Consider the following 19,523-nt stretch of genomic DNA (forward strand, 5'->3'; position numbering starts at 1 on the left):
GTATCTGAACGTCGAGGTCGACGGCGTCGTCCTGTGGTTCAGCTGGTAGGAATTTCCGTGAGAGGGTGTCAGCGACCGGTATGTTCTTGCCCGGAGTGTGAACGATGTTCAGCCTATAATTTTGCAGTTGGACCAGCATTCGCTGGAGTCTGGGCGGTGCCGCAGCCAGAGGTTTCTTTGTGATGGACTCCAGTGGCTTGTGGTCCGAGAAAACGGTGATTTCCCGGCCGTAGAGGTATTGGTGAAACCTGTGGCAGCCGAAGAGTATGGCATACAGCTCCTTCTCATCTGTGCGTAATTCTGCTCAGTCGGTGTCAAGGACTTGGAGGCAAAGGCTACAGGCTTGTCATCTTGGAAAATTGCTGCACCGAGGCCGAACTTGCTGACGTCGACTTCAAGCTTGACTTCTTTCTTTGGATCAAAGAATGCAAGGAGTGGCTGGCTGGTGATGGTGTCCTTGATCATCTGCAGAGCTGTCTGCTGTTGTTTATCTCAGATGAACTCAGCGTCTTCTTTGAGAAGATCTCGCATGGGTTTGGTTATTTCTGACATCTGGGATGCAAACTTGGCAAGGTACGTGATCATTCCCAGCATTGTATGCAGTTCTTTCTTGTCTGCAGGAGGTGGCATGTTTTGGATCGCCAGGACCTTGTTTTGATCAGGTTTTAAACCTTCAGCTGTGATCAGGTGACCGAAATACTCGACTTGTTGAGTTCCGATGTTCAGTTTGTCAGGGTTCAGTTTGAGGTTTTTCTGGGTGGCTCTCTCCAGTGTTGCTTTTAGGTTGGCGTCGTGCTCCTCCAGGGTCTTCCCGTAGACGATGATATCGTCGACCAGTGGTGTGACGCCTGAAATACTCTCAAACGTTTCATCCATCTTCCGTTTCCTCCGAAAACGGCGTATGGCTGCCTAAATGGCGGGGTAAAAACGGTCATACACGTAAAATTCCACTCGTGTAAAAAACACGAGTGTACGTGGGAGTTTCAGCCCACGAACGCAGAAGAAGAAGAAGAAGATCTATCTTCCGTTGGAAGACATCTTCAGCGCATATTATTCCGAAGGGTAGCCGTTGGAATCGGTATCTCCCGAAGGGTGTGTTGAAAGTCGTCAGGTAAGACAAATCTTCGCTGAGCCTCAGCTGCCAGTAGCCGGATCGTGCATCGAGCTTGCTGAAGTACTTGGCTCCTGACATTTTGGACAGTACATCTTCCAGAGTCGGCATTAGGTAGTGTGGCCTTTTTATTGCTTTGTTCAGTTCTTTCGGATCGATGCATACACGGAGTTTTCCGTTGGGTTTTTCAACCACGACAAGGGAGTTGACCCAATCTGTTGGCTCTGTGACCTTCTCGATGACTCCAGATTCCTCCATCTTGTCCAGTTCTTCTTTTAGCTTGCCCTTGACGGCGTGTGGCACACGGCGCGGAGGGTGGACGGCTGGGATGGCATCTGGTTGCAGGTGTATGGTGATGTCACCTTCCAAGGAGCCTAGTCCGGTGAAGAGGTGTTTATATTATTCGGTGAGTACTGACTCTTTAGTACCCCCCGTGGGTTAGGGGGAAGAATTTACCCGATGCTCCCCAGCATGTCGTAAGAGGCGACTAACGGATTCTGTTTCTCTTTTTACCCTTGTTAAATGTTTCTTGTATAGAATATAGTCATTTTTTGTAAAGATTTTAGTCAAGCAGTATGTAAGAAATGTTAAGTCCTTTGTACTGGAAACTTGCATTCTCCCAGTAAGGTCATATATTGTACTACTTTGCAAGCCCCTGGAGCAAATTTTTGATTAGTGCTTTTGTGAACAAGAAACAATTGACAAGTGGCTCTATCCCATCTGCCCCCTTTCCCCGTCGCGATATAACCGTCGTGGTTGAAAACGACGTTAAACACCAACTAAATAAAGAAAGACTCTTTAGTCATGTGGTTCTTGTCGACTGACAGGATCAGGTTGATTAGCTTGAGTTTCAGCGATGCTTGTAGTCCAATGATGGGTTGGGATGGTGTGTCGACGACACAGAAGAATTCATCATATGCGTTGCTTGTAGTCCAATGATGGGTTGGGATGGTGTGTCGACGACACAGAAGAATTCATCATATGCGTTGCTTTTGTATTTTGCCTTGAGCTTGACGCAGCCGATGCTTTTGAGCTGTTGCCCTGTGTAGCTTGTCAGGCGATGTTGGCATTTTCGCAGTGGAGGAGGGTTTTTCATCTTGTTGAATATCATCTTTGGGATGACATTGGCTTGTGCACCCGTGTCGATCTTGAAAAAGATCTTGTCACCCGTGTCAAGGTGGATGTCTGCGAAGGCAGTGTCAGGTGAGGTTGACTGCATTCGTTTCCGATGGCGTCGATGTAGAGCGATGGTTTATCCTCTTTGTCATCGATGGTGTGTACGTTTTGTGTCTTTCGTTTTTTTGTTTTTCGAGACAAACTTTCGCCCAATGGTTCATTTTGTGACAAAAGAGACATTCCTGTCTGAAGGCAGGACATTCCTTTTTTTGTGTGTTTGCGGCCGCAATTTCTGCAATCGATGGTATCATATTGCCCTCTGGAGTCGCGGCTCGCCGGTTTCTTGTGCTGACGTCCTTTTGTGCGTGTTTGTTTGTGTACCACATCAACACTGTTTTCGGTGGTGGCCATCGACTTTAGTCTTCTTTGCGTCGCTTCGTACGTTGTTGCAATGTCAATGGTTTTGTCCATTGTGAGTGTGTCGCCTTCTGTGAGAAAATTTTCCCTGATCTCGGAAGATCGGATGCCTCCGACAATTTTGTCACGGACCATTTCATTCGAATCGGTGTATTCACAATCTTTCACCAGATTGCGGAGATCCGTGACGAAAGTTTTGTCTGCCTGCTGTCTTCTCTCCTGGAAGATGTAGCGTCCGAAAACTGTGGGTTTTTTTCGGTGCTGCATGGTCTTGGAATTTGCCCACCAGGAGATTGATGTTCTTCTTATCAGTGTCAGCTTTCTTTCTTTCTTTCTTTCTTTATTTGGTGTTTAACGTCGTTTTCAACCACGAAGGTTATATTGCGACGGGGGAAGGGGGGAGATGGGATAGAGCCACTTGTCAATTGTTTCTTGTTCACAAAAGCACTAATCAAAAATTTGCTCCAGGGGCTTGCAACGTAGTACAATATATTACCTTACTGGGAGAATGCAAGTTTCCAGTACAAAGGACTTAACATTTCTTACATACTGCTTGACTAAAATCTTTACAAAAATTGACTATATTCTATACAAAAAACACTTAACAAGGGTAAAAGGAGAAACAGAATCCGTTAGTCGCCTCTTACGACATGCTGGGGAGCATCGGGTAAATTATTTCTCGTCCCAACCAATATGGGACTCCCCCTAACCCGCGGGGGGAATCAGTGTCAGCTAGGAGTTAAACATTTCACGTCCTGTGTCGCCAACCCAGATGAGGAGGTAGGCACACTGCTCTTCCTCTCCAATGCGTTTGAGAGGTCCTTTAAACATCAACTGAGCATGGTCTTTGAATTGTTTCCATTCCTCGTTGAGGTTTCTTGCTTGCCAGTTGATGGTCGGATTCTGCTGCGGTGCAGCCACTGTGCGTACTACTGAACCACGTTCTGCCTATTGTAAAATAAAAATCGAAGTTCCCACTCAAGAACGAGCGTGCAACTGTACCAGTCCTTTCAACACTTTCAGAGTAATGCAAGGGGTCTGCCACAGTTGTCTACTATGCTCTATGAGCTGTGAACATTGTATGGGAAAGGCTAAATGCAATGTCTGGGAGCGCGGGTAGGCTGTAGAGTATCGGAGTACGCGAAACGTAACTGAGCAAAGTAGATCGGCTGCATAAAACGAGCGCTGGATGCTTACTTGGCAATCAGTGGGTGACGCTGGTTTGCTGGTAGCTTCTCCGCTCTGTCTTTGTTGAATCAATGTCTGACCACAAACAACAGCTACACACATCATAACAGAGTTCTAGTAGCATGTGCTCCTTTATTCCTGGTGGCGGAAGAAGAGCCGGGAAGTTACTCTGCATAAGGTACATTACATCTGGGGCGGATTGTCTCGCATGGTCTGTGTATCAAGTACAATGTTACATCACCCATGTTCGTAATTTTAGTATGTGACGCATCTGTTATTGTTCTTGAAAATCTGCTTAGAAACGTACCTGCCTAGGTTTTTAATATGACCGGAAGTAAACATTTCTTTCACAGGAAACTATTCCATTTGGGGCCGGCAAGTCTGAAAACCCTTTACACCCTTTATCATTTATGCCCTCAGTGTCAAGACCAGTTTTGGTCCTGAGCTCAAGTTGGATCAACACCAGGCAGTAAAGAAATGACGTAAACATCCTTTAACCTAAAATACATGACCCACGTTCGTGTAATTCTTTAGCACTTTGACCATACAGTTTTCCAGAGAGCAGGTCAGAATTGCATACTGAGAGGTTGGGTTGTACCTTGCCATTCCTACCCATTGCTACTCAATGGCACATTTGGCTTTGTGGTACTTAAACATGATAAAGTGAGTGAACTAAAATATAAACATTTTTTTTTTAGATAAGCCTTTTGTTTGTAAAGACACATTTATTTTGTCTGGTTTATTCTGAGAGTAGAAAATAACAAGTCGCGTAAGGCGAAAATACAATATTTAGTCAAGTAGCTGTCGAACTCACAGAATGAAACGCAATGCCATTTTACTCGTAGCATCGTCAGGCCACCGCTCATGGCAAAGGCAGTGAAATTGACAAGAAGAGCGCGGGGTAGTAGTTGCGCTAAGAAGGATAGCACGCTTTTCTGTACCTCTCTTTGTTTTAACTTTCTGAGCGTGTTTTTAATCCAAACATATCATATCTATATGTTTTTGGAATCAGGAACCGACAAGGAATAAGATGAAAGTGTTTTTAAATTGATTTGGACAATTTAATTTTGATAATAATTTTTATATATTTAATTTTCAGAGCTTGTTTTTAATCCGAATATAACATATTTATATGTTTTTGGAATCAGCAAATGATGGAGAATAAGATAAACGTAAATTTGGATCGTTTTATAAATTTTTAATTTTTTTTTACAATTTTCAGATTTTTAATGACCAAAGTCATTAATTAATTTTTAAGCCACCAAGCTGAAATGCAATACCGAACCCCGGGCTTCGTCGAAGATTACTTGACCAAAATTTCAACCAATTTGGTTGAAAAATGAGGGCGTGACAGTGCCGCCTCAACTTTCACGAAAAGCCGGATATGACGTCATCAAAGACATTTATCAAAAAAATGAAAAAAACGTTCGGGGATTTCATACCCAGGAACTCTTATGTCAAATTTCATAAAGATCGGTCCAGTAGTTTAGTCTGAATCGCTCTACACACACACACACACACACACACACACACGCACGCACGCACGCACATACACCACGACCCTCGTTTCGATTCCCCCTCGATGTTAAAATATTTAGTCAAAACTTGACTAAATATAAAAAGAAGCCTGTGCTGACCGCGATAACATTAATAACAGGTCAACTAAAATTAGTCCTGGTTGGTGAAATTGGCGACACGATGCGTAAAAAAAAAATATAGCAATCAACTTATTCAGCCGATGAGATTTTGAGGCCATTACCTTAACTAGAGCAGACAACAGATCGATTCATTCTATCTTTCTTAGTTTAAACATTCTAAGCGTGTCAATGCAATCGGGTCTAGCACCCAGATTTTCGTGAAATTTAAAAGGTAAAGAACACACACACACACACACACACACACACACACACACACACACACACACACACTCACGCGCGCCCACACACACACACACACACACACACAAATTATGCACATAAATACAGAGGTGTATGCAAACTTACTTGTTGACTTTGTATATTTATCAGATTTGACCCTGTAGAGTCCAAAATGCTTAACATGTAAAACACGGAAGAATTCAGGTGCCAAAGGTTTTTAGAACGTGATTAAAAAGCGTGTTGTAGGTGTGACTTGGTTGTACCCTTCTTTATCAAACGCTGCCACAAATAGCCACATTCTGTGCTGCCATACTTGAAGTACCAATAACACAGTGGTGCATACAGAAACTGCATTTGTTATTTTTCAGAAGGAGCATGGTTCTCGCACTGTCTGGGCGACAGGAAGTATGTAGAGGGATATGACGACCCGTACCGGTCCTGCTTTGTTAACAGCACATCCACTGTGAGATGGACAGTGGTCAATGAGACTGGAGTCACCCTGCACCTTGGAACATGTTATGGGTCAGACAACTGTACGACTCCCTACAGCAGCTCTGACCTAGAATTTACTCACTATGGTTCAAACATTAGTGTACAATTCTACAAGATTTCTTCCGAGTTCTCCGGGGAGGTGACCTGCCAGGAGACACTGACAGACGGGACTGTTCTGACCGACACTTGTCCGCTGAACGTTGCACGTGAGTACTGTATCTAAAGCACATGTTAAATCCCTGAGTATCATATTGAGTCTGTCTTGAAGTTTGGCGCACACATATAATGCCAATTTGTAAACAAGGGCACATGTATAACAGGTAACCTTATGAAGTCTGTTTGGGTTCAGGGATATTGTTAGGCGTCGGACATCGGTCATAGTCCTTTGAACTAGACCAATTGTGCATGGCGGTCAGATGTCCTATCGTTTTAAGCTGAGCGATTCCATTGTCTGATAAAAGTCCCATTCAACAACTCGGTATATGTATTGGTTAGTTTTTTTTAACACAAAATCCACCTAAAGTCGCCGGATAGTCACACATCGTCCCTGTTGCTACGGAAGTGTAACGTAATGGAAACATAATTATTTACAACAAGAAACTACAAGTGGTACCTGTTTCATCACCGTGTATTATTTGCAGGCCTATCAGGTTAGATAAGTTTCTGAGATAGGACGACAAACAATACAATTTTAACTCTGTGCTGCAGAAGAAAGTTCAGGAAATCGTCCTTGTTCTGTTAAGAGGACAGGTATAGCGACTGAAAGGACTAGGTATCTCCTGGGAAGGCCGAGTGGGGAAAAAAGAAGCGCAGAACGTTAAAAAGAATACAGAAAATCCCGCCATCCTGCTAAGCGCAAACGCTACTGCGCTATACTGGCTTGTCAATTTCACTGGGGTTTTCACGTGAAAAGTGCTGCGATTTCCTTGCCTAGCAAGAATAAAGGCCGTCAGTGAAAAGAAGATCCCTGACAACTAACGGTGTTTAATGGGATGTATTCAGACAACCAATCCTTAAAATTAGTACACCTTTCTGATTGAGGCGTCGGCCAACATTTCTACCCATCTTACAAACGCATCATTGAAATTAAATCGTTTAAATACATACTCAGTAATCTCTTTGAACATTTTATCAAATGGAGCTTTGGTTCATCTTATTCGTTCATATGTGATATGAAATCATGTATGTGTCGAATCACGGAAGTAATGTTTCTAGCAATAAAAAAAACATATGTAGTGATCTGCACCAATATCACTTAGAATAACTTTATGCAAGCAGACCAATACAGCGTTTGCTAATATATTTCAAGAGTATTCAATGACGAACTTTTGCACTCTGTTTAGGTTGTCACTTGATAATTGCTTTCCATTGTAAATTGATACAATAATAGCACGTTTTTGTGTGTGGCGGTCAATTCTCCTGTTACTGCTGCCAGCAGTGCATCAGACAGTGTTTATATCATTCATTACAACTTTTCAGGAATTGTCAGACATGTACGTCACGTTGACTTCCGTGAAAACAGCACGAGAAATATTTACTGCTACAACTCTCCCTACACCCCAAGCTCTGTGAGGTGGAGCCTGACTACAACCTCGGGACAAACACTGGACCTGGGCACCTGTACAGGTGTCAACAGCTGCACCTCGCCACACGCTCCAGCAATCACCGTGCAAAGGCCATATAATTACAGGAGTCGCGTCCACTTTCTGATGGTCGACAGAAGCAAGGGCGGAGACGTTTTCTGTTCCTTCACTTACAGCGGTCTAAATGAGACGGACAACGCTACTTTTAATGTGAACAGTAAGTATTGCACTTTCTCGCTGAGTCTTCCGTCGTGCTTTTCCTGTATCCAAGTGACATGTTGCGGGTCTGTTACACATTACAATTTCAGATGCTAAAGTTGTGGACCTTAACCAAATGCCGAGAATGTTTAAACCAACACGTGTTCGGGATAGCTAAGCGGGTTAAACAACATCACACGTGTTATCGCCCCTCCTTTCTCATGTACGTGTCCTGTATTTCCTGTTGTCAGATCCAGCTACAGTCAGCAATTGTCACGCTGAGGTGCATCCTGGGAACTGGTCCACCATCTTGTCGTGTGACGTCAGCAACGTCTTCTCCAGCGCCGGACATTACAACTTCACAGTGTATAAACATGTTAAGGTAACACCGCATGCCCCTTTGCAAAATATCAGTCACAAGAATCCAAAACACCATCAACATAATTGATCGTCAGGTACAGCATCATGCAACTATAACAGAATGTACAGTTACACTTTTCACATCCATGTAATAATAATAATAATAATGCATTATATTTTTATAGCGCATTTATTCAGTGTTTAACCCATGTGCACGCCTCGGAGCCCCTCAAGCTTTAAGTCATGTATTACTATTCGTTGACTTTCTCGCATTTTGTGCAATTACTTGTTCATCATTGTCCCCACAGGACGGCGTAAGGCAAAACAAGTGAGGCGGAAATTCTCGATCAGGCCCCGCATGTGAACTAAATAGTAAATACGTTTATCCTACATACGTGAGAGAGACACTCGTGAGATAATAATCTTTCAATGTTTATGATGCCAAAGTCACCGACACAAACGTCTTTATAGAAAGAAAAAAAATGCGCTCGCTAATTACCCTCGATTATTTTTAGAACTAACACGTCACGCCACACTTTCAGAGTGACGTTTCTTTACTTTGACTTAATATATTGCACGAGGCTTTAAAAGAGATCGAGGTTCCATAACAAGCGTCTTTAATTACACTCGTTGCTTTTTCAAATAGTGAACAGCTCGCTTTCGCTCGCACTTCAATATTAAAAAAAAAACTCGTGTAAATCTGGTGCAACACAGCAAGCCATGTAGTATTCTCTATGAAACGCCTAAATGGGACTCGAGTAGTCTCGACGAGAGAGAGAGAGAGAGAGAGAGAGAGAGAGAGAGAGAGAGAGAGAGAGAGAGAGAGAGAGAGAGCTAGAGAGAGAGAGAGAGAGAGAGAGCGAGAGAGCTAGAGAGAGAGAGAGACAGAGAGAGAGAGAGAGAGAGAGAAAGAGACACAGAGAGAGAGAGAGCTAGTTAGTTACTTCTATCTTGGGTCGTTTGCGTCAAGACATTGTGTTTCATAACGTAAGAAAATTGTAAATCATGTTATTTGGCTCCATTTTGGCATATCGCACACAGTCTTTAGCTCCAGAATGTGATCACAGGAAATGTGAATCGCATTTTGGGGGAAAATGCGAACTGACTTACCGCGGTACACCATTTCGATTGGCTTTCAACTCTTAAGGTATGCGAAGTCATATGTGGAATGAATGTTTAAATGTGTTGACTTTTTATAGCCTTAAATTATATGCGACAAAAAGACAAATCGTTGCTTCAACACTGCTCGGAGCCGTTCGTCATATTTAATTGCCCATTAGAGAGAAAAACTGTCTCCTACAGGTAGGGCAGAGTTGATAACCTTTCAACCAACACAAGGCTAGTGACCATAATTGTACAGTTGTCTGTGTGTGTGTGTGTGTGTGTGGGTGTGTGTGTGTACATGGGTGTGTATGTGTGTGTGTGTTTTCAAGAAATCAGATTGAATCAATACATGCGCACACATTATAATTCAAGACAATAATCCGGTTGCTTTTTACATTTAGTCACGTTTTGACTAAATATTTTAACATAGAAGGGGAATCGAGACGAGGGCGGTGATGTGTGTGTGTGTGTGTGTGTGTGTGTGTGTGTGTGTGTGTGTGAGTGTGTGTATGTATACATTGATTCCGAGAAAACTGCTGGACCGATCTTCTTGAAATATCACATGAGAGTTTCTGTGTATAATATTCCCAGACGTTGTTTTTTCCGATAAATATCTGAGATGACGTCATATTCGGCTTTTTGAGACAGTTGAAGCCGCACTGTCACGTCGTCATTTTTCTATCAAATTGATTAAAAATTTGGTCAAGCAATTTTCGACGAAGTCCGGACTGTGGGATTGCATTTCAGCTTTGGAGCTTGAAAATTAGTTAATTAGTTAGCTAATTAAAGTTGTCATTAAATCGAAGTTTTACTAGCAAATTTAAAAATGAATGCATCGTATTCCTCAATTTCTCCTGAATTTTAAAATATATACAAATGATATGTTTACTCTAAAAATGTGCTCAGAATTACAGAACATAGGTTAAGTAGGTACTGCATTCGCACGCAACGCGGAGACGAGCGTGACCCGTCTGGGCCTTTTGGTGTGGTTATTTGAGACTATCTTAAAATAGTCTCGTAGTCTCGGCGATGACTGATTTTTGGTGTTAATGTGTTACGTTGATGCTGACAGCTTGACTAAATGTTTTTATATCGCTTCACGCGACTTTTTTTTTTTCCAATGAAGGTTCTTGAGCATGGAAAACTAATAGGAGCAAACAGCTACCTGTTCGATGGTCGCCTCTCTTACCGTGACATGCTGACGCCCTACACAGACAGCACGGACAACAAGCTGTACTACCGGGGACGACTGACCTACTCCTGGCCCCTCTCGCCTGTACAAGGGATCTACACAAATCTTAGAGTTTTTGTCTATTCCGGCTTTTTTGCATCCACCGACAGTTACGTTGGCTATACGGTTAATATCAGTAAGTAACTGTGTGTTTTTGTGTGGGAGGGTGGGTAGGGGAGGGGTTGCCACGGTGTGTGTGTGTGTATGTGTGTGTGTGCATGCGTGATTGTGTGCGTACGCGTGTTTGTGTATGTGTATCTGTTAGAGTGCTTGTGTTAAGAATACGCAGATTTATTTACAACACTATGCCATGTTTATCCTAGCCACACCCCTGTCCCCAGCCGGCTGAGACGAGTTGCCTAGGGCAGTGCGTTTTTTCAAAATCCGGTATGTTGGGGCAGAGTAGAATCACGCTCGTTGGGCGATACGGGGCACTCGGCGAACGTCTTTTGATTGTGCTCGCGGCATGCATTCACCGCTTCCCAAGATGGAGGTGTTTGAACTGCGATGGTGTGTAGCGTGTTGCGGTCTTCTCGGCGTGGTTTGCGTCGTGACAGGAGGGATCCACTGCTATCCAAGGTTTAATGACCACCCAAGCTAACATTTCCACCTTAACAACGTTCTGTCTGACAAGCTTATTGACCGAATCGGCTGCTAGCTAAAGTATGAAACCTTTCTTTCAAATCTTGCGTTAGTGTCTCTTTTTCTGTCGCCATCTTGAAGCGCTCTGTCTCAATAAGATTCGTTTCATAGGCCCCTAAAAGCGACTTGGCTGGGAAAAAGCGCCCCGATTCCTATGCAACACATGGCAGCTGATCTTTGGTCATTCTTGCACTTTAGCCACGCCCAGCCAGCCGACCCACAACTGCAGTGAGCTGAACTACATCCCCGAGACTGGCGTGGTGCCGTGTGTCTGTACCGCTGACTATCTGGGATCCCCGGCAGGACGGCTGGTCTGGTTGCTAGGGAACGTCACCATAGCAACAGGAGACTACGGTTTGACACAACTGACGTTCCCCTCTGGTCACGTGAGCAGACAGCACGATGGGATGAAGGTCACGTGTCAGCTAGACTGGGTGCAGCCAATCAACACAGCGTTCACCCTTCACTTGCGCCGTGAGTTGAGTTTTAAGGTGTTTTGCTATACTTCTCCTCATAATAAATACCAGTTTTGGTTAGACGTGCTTGTGATATTCTTAAATTAGTTAGTTAGTTAGCTGCTGCTTTTCGGGTCCAGCGGACCATAATAGGCCAAATCAGGACCCCATATTCTTAAATGATAATAATGATGATAATAATAATTGTCAGTAAGTACTGGTGTCACAAGACTGATGTGAACCAGTTGATTGGCTAATGGCGATGCGCTAAAACTGTTAGTGTATTTTTACGCCCTTTGCCACAGCGAAGCTGTGCTCATTCTCTCGATTTGAGAAGATTCTTCTCATTCTAGTGACATGTACCTTGTCTTCTCCACATTACCAAATTGTGCTTGACACTAAATTTCCCGCGGCTAAATACAGAAGTGTTTTTTCTGACATATTTCATGCGCCTGTGACACAGTGAGGCTATGCCTCTTTTTACATTTAGTCAAGTTTTGACTAAATGTTTTAACATCGAGGGGGAATCGAAACGAGGGTCGTGGTGTATGTGTGTGCGTGTGTGCGTGTGTGCGTGCGTGCGTGTGTGCGTGCGTGTAGAGCGATTCAGACCAAACTACTGGACCGATCTTTATGAAATTTGACATGAGAGTTCCTGGGTATGATATCCCCGAACTTTTTTTCATTTTTTGGATTAATGTCTTTGATGACGTCATATCCGGCTTTTCGTGAAAGTTGAGGCGGCACTGTCACGCTCTCATTTGTCAACCAAATTGGTTGAAATTTTGGTCAAGTAGTCGTCGACGAAGCCCGGACTTCGGTATTGCATTTCAGCTTGATGGCTTAAAAATTAGTTTATGACTTTGGTCATTAAAAATCTGAAAATTGTTAAAAAAATTATTTTTTTCTAAAACGATCCAAATTTACGTTCATCTTATTCTCCATCATTTGCTGATTCCAAAAACATATAAATATGTTATATTCGGATTAAAAACAAGCTCTGAAAATTAAATATATAAAAATTATTATCAAAATTAAATTGTCCAAATCAATTTAAAAACACTTTCATCTTATTCCTTGTCGGTTCCTGATTCCAAAAACATATAGATATGATATGTTTGGATTAAAAACACGCTCAGAAAGTTAAAACAAAGAGAGGTACAGAAAAGCGTGCTATCCTTCTCAGCGCAAGTACTACCCCGCTCTTCCTGTCAATTTCACTGCCTTTGCCGTGTGCGGTGGACTGACGATGTACGAGTATACGGTCTTGCTGCGTTGCATTGCGTTTAGTTTCATTCTGTGAGTTCCACAGCTACTTGACTAAATGTTGTATTTTCGCCTTACGCGACTTGTTTTGATTTGCGAAGATTCTTCTCATCCGCCGTGTTAGCAGCGCTGAAAGTCCACAAAATAGGGCACTCGCCTTTGGCTAGTACTTCTCATAATGTACTGGCCAGATAGCAAATTTTACTCGGCAAACCAACCATTTCAATTCAGTGTTTCAGCAACTTTACTGTAGATTAACATTTCTAATCGCCATTTACAGATTTCTACTCGCCACTTTCAGGCCTGTTTAGTGGCATGTAGCTTATCGTCTCCACATTACCAAACAATGAAGCTTGACCCTAAAATGTTCCGCGGCTAATAACAGAAGTGGTTGTTTGTGACAGATTTCGAGCTAGACCATGCCATGTTGGAAGTCGATTGACTGTCCTACGTACATAAAGCAGACGACAACGCCAGTTCAGTACTGAAATGAACGGTGTTTGCATATTTCAAGACAGCTACGATGTAAACTAAAGACGCGAAGGCCTCAAAACATGCTTACCATGTAATCACAGCACCAACCTCCCAGATGATTGTAGATACATTGCGAGAAATAACATGCCAACTTTAGTTTTTGCGAATGAGGGAACCAACGTGTCACTGTGGAATCAGGGGGCGTCACTCTGTTGCTTGGGGGTTGTTCATTGTTTGGGAGCATAGCACATTCTGATACATGTTTTTCTACCAATAATTCTAGGCGTCCGGAGACGCCTAGTAATTGGGATCAAGTAAGCGCTTGCCTATGGACAGGATAACTCTGCGGTTGCCTATGGGACACTGCCACATTTACGTCTTGAGTTACTGCCCTTACTTTTTTTTGGTTTTTTTTTGGACAAAATTGTTCAACAAAAACATCATAGGTCGAACTGTGCAGGGTCAACCGCAACAAACTCTAACCATTCATACTTTGAAGTATTTGAGTGACTTATATACCGACATTTTTACTTCTTAGTTTTAGCACAGGTGTAGGAAAAAATCATGAACCAAAATGTTATTTATTTTTTAATTTAACATTTGTTTTACAAATGTGACCATGGTCTTTCAAACATACAGTAACATTAAACATTGTTATGTTAAAAAAAAGAAAAAAAGAAAAAAAGCTTTTGTGCACAAATCAGAAAATACATTGTACATTTTACCTACAGGCCAAACAGTGTCCGTGGCGGCAAAGGACCTATATTTTTAGATCAGTCACTGTGGCAATTTGTCAAGAACAGGCGCTTGCATTTGGATGTGTCCACTGATAGTAGGTTTGGTTGTGATCAATCAGAATGATGAGGAATAAAAATGTATGACAGTTTGTTATGATGACATGTAATTCACATATGCTGAAATGTAATATTATACATGATATAATATTATTATGGCTGTTGCCATGACCATGAACCCCAAGAAAGGTTTAATGTTATGTAAAATCAAAATACCAAAATCAAGCACCTATTTATCTGGTCTACGGCGTGTGTGTTCTGCTCTCTTGGCACACAGCCACAGGTCAAAGCAGAGGTTAACTTGAGTGCGCGTGTACCTAGCGGGTGATTTCTATTAGGGCCTTTTAAGCAGACCGCGCGCTGAGTTATTTCGAGTTACTCCCCTTGGGTACGGGCAAACTCGCTGTCGAAGCCACGCTGCAAACTGAGGAGTAGATTGTGTGTGTGTGTGTGTGTGTGTGTGTGTGTGTGTGTGTGTGTGTGTGTGTGTGTGTGTGTGTGTGTGTGTGTGTGTGTGTGTGTGTGTGTGAAGTAAAGGGGATGGTTTGCGTCCTGATATTAATCAAGAATAAATTTTTGGGGGAACAAAAATGTGATGTATAGCTCCCAACAGTAACAACAACAGCAACAACATTATGAAACAAAAGCAAGACGAAAACGCAGTGAAACACATCAAAACCAACAGCTAACTTCGAGTTTAAGTCACTGCAATAACTTGTCATAATTCCAGACGTTATCTGGTGTTTTGCTCACTGCGACAACTTGTTTAACACGATGTGAATAGCCCTCCGTAACCCCAGCGAAAACGTCCAAAACGCAGACACCAAAACTCGATGTTTTACCGTGTTATGCATAATACTAACATCTCAGGAATTTTATTGCGTTACGGCAGTTTTTCTAATGTGACATGAATCGCATAGGTATAATGCCACACAATTCAGTTGATTAACGTGATGTTTGATGTTATATGCCAAGTTAAAGTGCCAAAACGAGACTTTTCGCCCTGTGGCAGAAGTGGAAAAGTTTTTCGTCTACACCGCGGAGGTAAAACCGACACAGAGGCAGACAACCTACCTGCACACTTCCTGTATAAACTGTGGATAATCGTCAGCGAAGGTGGGGGACATTCTGCTGGAATTTTGCCAGTGTCCGGGGGGAGTTAAGTACTTACATTTCACAACTTAGGCATGTTATTGTTATTGTTAGTATTGTTACTCCTCACTGAAACCAAGTAAAGCAGGCTGTTCACCCTCAATAATGCTTTTACTGTATTAGTACTGTCACAGTATGTTTGCATGCAAATATTAGTAAGCTTGAATATTGAATATATATATAATTTATATCCATTTCACAGCACTAGGATGGGATGTCTGGCACTTTGAATCACTAACAGAAGCACTGCCTCTTCCATACCCATCTCCTTTTTGAAAAGAGTATACCTATGGACCAGTGAATGGTTACATTTTAATGATCATATGGGTTGCTCTGATTTTATTCAGGATCAGGTACGTTTGTTTTTTTAACCACACAAACACTTAGACAACAATTATCAGAGTATGAGTTTTTCCGCGTGTTGATTTTTATTTAAATCCAAGTCACAGCTTCTGTTTTATGATGAGTGATGTAGTTTGAAACACTTGGACAACAATTATCAGAGTATGAGTTTTTCCACTTTTTGATTTTCATTTAAATCCAAGTCACAGCTTCTGTTTTATGATGAGTGATGTAGTTTGAAGTGTTGGTATTAAATGTTCACTGACAGTCATTCTGTGCTGGTATTCCCATTTTCACCTGCAGGGTTATGAAATATATGGGGAGAAACTTGGTCAGTAAAATCATCTTCAAGGGTGAACTGATATTGTCTCTGTTTAAAATTACAATGTATTTCGTGAACACACCTTGAGAATGACCCTTGCGTGATTTAAAACTGCCTGCTGTGAATACTGTTGTCATACTATGAACTTTCTTTTGAGAAAAACAAAAAGAATGAAAAGCTTTTAACTAGCTTGTGAATGAGCCTCTTACTTCCATGTGGGGCTATAGCTGCTTTGAACTATTTTTAATGCCTGAAAAGGATAGTGATGGAAATTACTAGTTTAATGTCAGGTGTGACATATACTATTGATTGAACTATTTTTTTTATTAATCTGCAATTTTGTTACAACCTACTTTGTTTATTTGGTGACAAGCTAGTGGGAGGCACTTTTTAGACTTTTAAAATGTCAGGTATGGGAATTGTTAGCAAAGTTTCACATTTTCTGCAGTTGAATCCATATCTCCACAACAACAAAATGTATGGTCTTATGAACAAAAACACATACTTTCTGTGCTTGTTCGAAGGTAAAGACATATTTCTTTGTGTTTGTTAAAAGAAAAACCTCTTAATTTTGTCTGTTGTGAAGGAAAAGTTTACATGGTTTCGTCACCCAACTTACAAAATTTGTCCCACAAAATGTTAGGTTTTTTTTCTCCACTTTTTTTTCCTTCAGTTGCCATGTCTAAAATGTACACATTACGTAAAATACTCCATGTCAAAATCCAAATGTTTAAGGCAATGTGACAATTATTTTAAAATATCATTACACTATTCCTATAGCTTTGCCCAAATATAATGCAAGTAGGGGAGGTAATTGTTGATCCATATATTCATCTTAACTTTTTACGCATATGGACGTAACTCCTTAACTTGCATTATTTGTGTGCAAGAGGATGCATCTCAAGATAGTTGATATTTTCTTATTCCCAAAAATAACAACAATTCTGTCCAAGCAGATTTGTTTTTAATTTTTATTTACAGAGGACCATTGTCGAATGTATATGGTTACTGTTGAATGAACATTTGAAATTGATTGGCTGATTACTGGTTGTTTTTGTTTTGTTTTGTTTTTTTACTACAGTATGAAGTTATTATATCTATTTTCTTTCATCGCAAATAAACATCTTCCTTTCTGCATACGTTTCACACCTCATTCACGTATACAACTAAATTCCATACCAAATCATCTTGCATTTTGTTCACCTCTTTCTACATTTCTCTAAACATTTTTATTTCAGTAATCAAACACCTTTTCTTCCTATGTGGATGTTCTGTGATCAATGGATGGCGCAGACTAACATGAACATGTGCTAGAAAAATAATGTAAAATGTTTAATGTAATCTAATGTCAGTTGTGGGCAAACACTTAACCAAAGTTAAAACGTGACCTCAAAAATGGGGTAATATGCAAAAACTTAAAAAATATATCAATATGTGATGTCATGTTAAAGCTGTCTGCAAGCAGATTTCTACACCTTCTCGTGTCATGGCCTATCCGATTCCTTATATCTCAAAGTGTCTTCCACTTAATTTTCAGTCATTTGGCTGCAATCAAAGGAAACAACAAAAGCAATGAAAAAGTTTTTATTTTACTGCGTTTTAGTGAAACATGCAGCCAATAAACACATATTCACTTGCAAAATTATACAACAAACTGTATCAATACATGTTTGTCACATTGCATTCCAAAAAAATTATCTACGATACCAAACCTAGAAAATAAACTGTACTTACATGTATGCGCGTCTATCTAACCGCACCTGGGATAACTGCAGTGAGTCGTCAAAAATAGTGTTTTTTCTGTGCGTTTTTTTTCAAATAATGCAATAACAGCACACACATTTGCTTGCAGAATTAAACAACAAATTTCACTGATACATGTTAGTCATTTTGCATCCAAAAAGAATGATCTACGACTCCAAACTTTGAAATATAAACTGCACTTATATTAAAATATTCTGTCAACACGTACTTCAGTTTAAGGCCTAAGTACTTAAGCATTTAGGGTCGAATCTACTTCCGCTATATTCGAAAGGGTGTGCTTGCCAGCTTCTTTAATGCAAAAAATTGAAAATATTATTCATGACGTTGCATTAAAAAAAAAAAAAAAGCTTTCAGATCTTAGAATGTCATTTCATGTTTAGACAAAAACTTCAAATTGTTAAAACATGTCATTTTGGGGGGGTAAAAACTTAAAAAATACTGAAATTTCATGTTGCAAATGCCTTAGTGGGCAAAAACTAAAAAATGTTAAGGTGTGACTTTATTTAGGCACATTTCAACTCGCTTCTCATCAAGGATAGCAAAAATGTGATTCAAAAATTTTCTTATTTGTATATTACACTATTTTTTTCCGATCAAATTAATTATTACAAAAATTGTCTAAAGTGACAAACTATGAAAATCATGCATTTAAAAAAAAAAAAAAGCTTTTAGAGCTTTCTGATGTCGCTGTAACACTTTAAAGCTGCCAGCATGCAGATTTCTACACCTTCTCGTATGATGGCCTATCCAATTCCTTATATCTCAAAGTGTCTTCCACTTTATTTTCAGCCCCGTAGAGCAAGTCGTTTGGCTGCAATCAAAGCAAACAATAAAAGCAACGAAAAAGTGTTTATTTTACAACGTTTTTGTCAAACATGCAGCCAATAAACAAATATTCACTTGCAAAATTATTAAACAAACTGTATCAATACCTGTTTTTCACATTGCATTCAAAAAAAATTATCTACGATACCAAACCTAGAAAATAAACTGTACTTACATGTATGAGCGTCTATCTAACCGCACGTGGGATAACTCTGTAGCAGAGCGTATATTGCACGCTCTGCTCCGCAGTGAGTAGTCGAAAATAGTGTTTTTTTCTGTGCGTTTTTTGTAAATAATGCAATAACAGCACACACATTTGCTAATCGGAGGATGTCTTCATGAATTATTATCTGAGAGACATCTCCTCCTTGCGACAAGACGGCAGTTTTGCGCTACCTTCCATGGTGGCAGCAGGACAAGCCCTTCTACTTTGATTTTTGGTGAGTGCCCGCCACCTATAGTAGCAATCTGCTATTTGTGAGTTGAAACAACAAATTTTACCGATACATGCTAGTCACATTGCATCCAAAAAGAATGATCTACGACTCCAAACTTTGAAAATAAACTGCACTTATATCAGAGACATCTCTGCTTACATTAAAATATTCTATCAACCCGTACTTAAGTTTAAGGCCTAAGTACTTAAGCATTTAGGGTCGAAACTACTTCCGCTATATTCGAAAGGGTGTGCTTGCCAGCTTCTTTAACAAAAATATTCATTTTGTCAAAATAACATGGACGCCTGTTCATTTTGAATGAACATTTTTCTTGTTACCTGAATATTGAAGCGAAACTGTATGCTTACGGGTA

The 19,523-nt window shown here is 40.9% G+C and overlaps 1 protein-coding gene across 1 annotated transcript in view; it reads left to right on the plus strand.

Annotated features, from left to right (window-relative positions):
- The first annotated feature begins 5,530 nt into the window (after positions 1 to 5,530).
- LOC138979117 (uncharacterized) overlaps positions 5,531 to 19,523 on the plus strand; it is a 38,960-nt gene continuing 24,967 nt past the window's right edge. The window contains exons 1-3 of the mRNA XM_070351928.1: positions 5,531 to 5,534; positions 6,078 to 6,407; positions 11,518 to 11,793. Of these exons, the coding sequence (XP_070208029.1) occupies positions 5,531 to 5,534; positions 6,078 to 6,407; positions 11,518 to 11,793 (610 nt within the window). The remainder of the gene's footprint in view (positions 5,535 to 6,077; positions 6,408 to 11,517; positions 11,794 to 19,523) is intronic.

Source organism: Littorina saxatilis, linkage group LG10, assembly GCF_037325665.1.
Source record: "Littorina saxatilis isolate snail1 linkage group LG10, US_GU_Lsax_2.0, whole genome shotgun sequence".
Classification (NCBI taxonomy): domain Eukaryota; kingdom Metazoa; phylum Mollusca; class Gastropoda; order Littorinimorpha; family Littorinidae; genus Littorina; species Littorina saxatilis.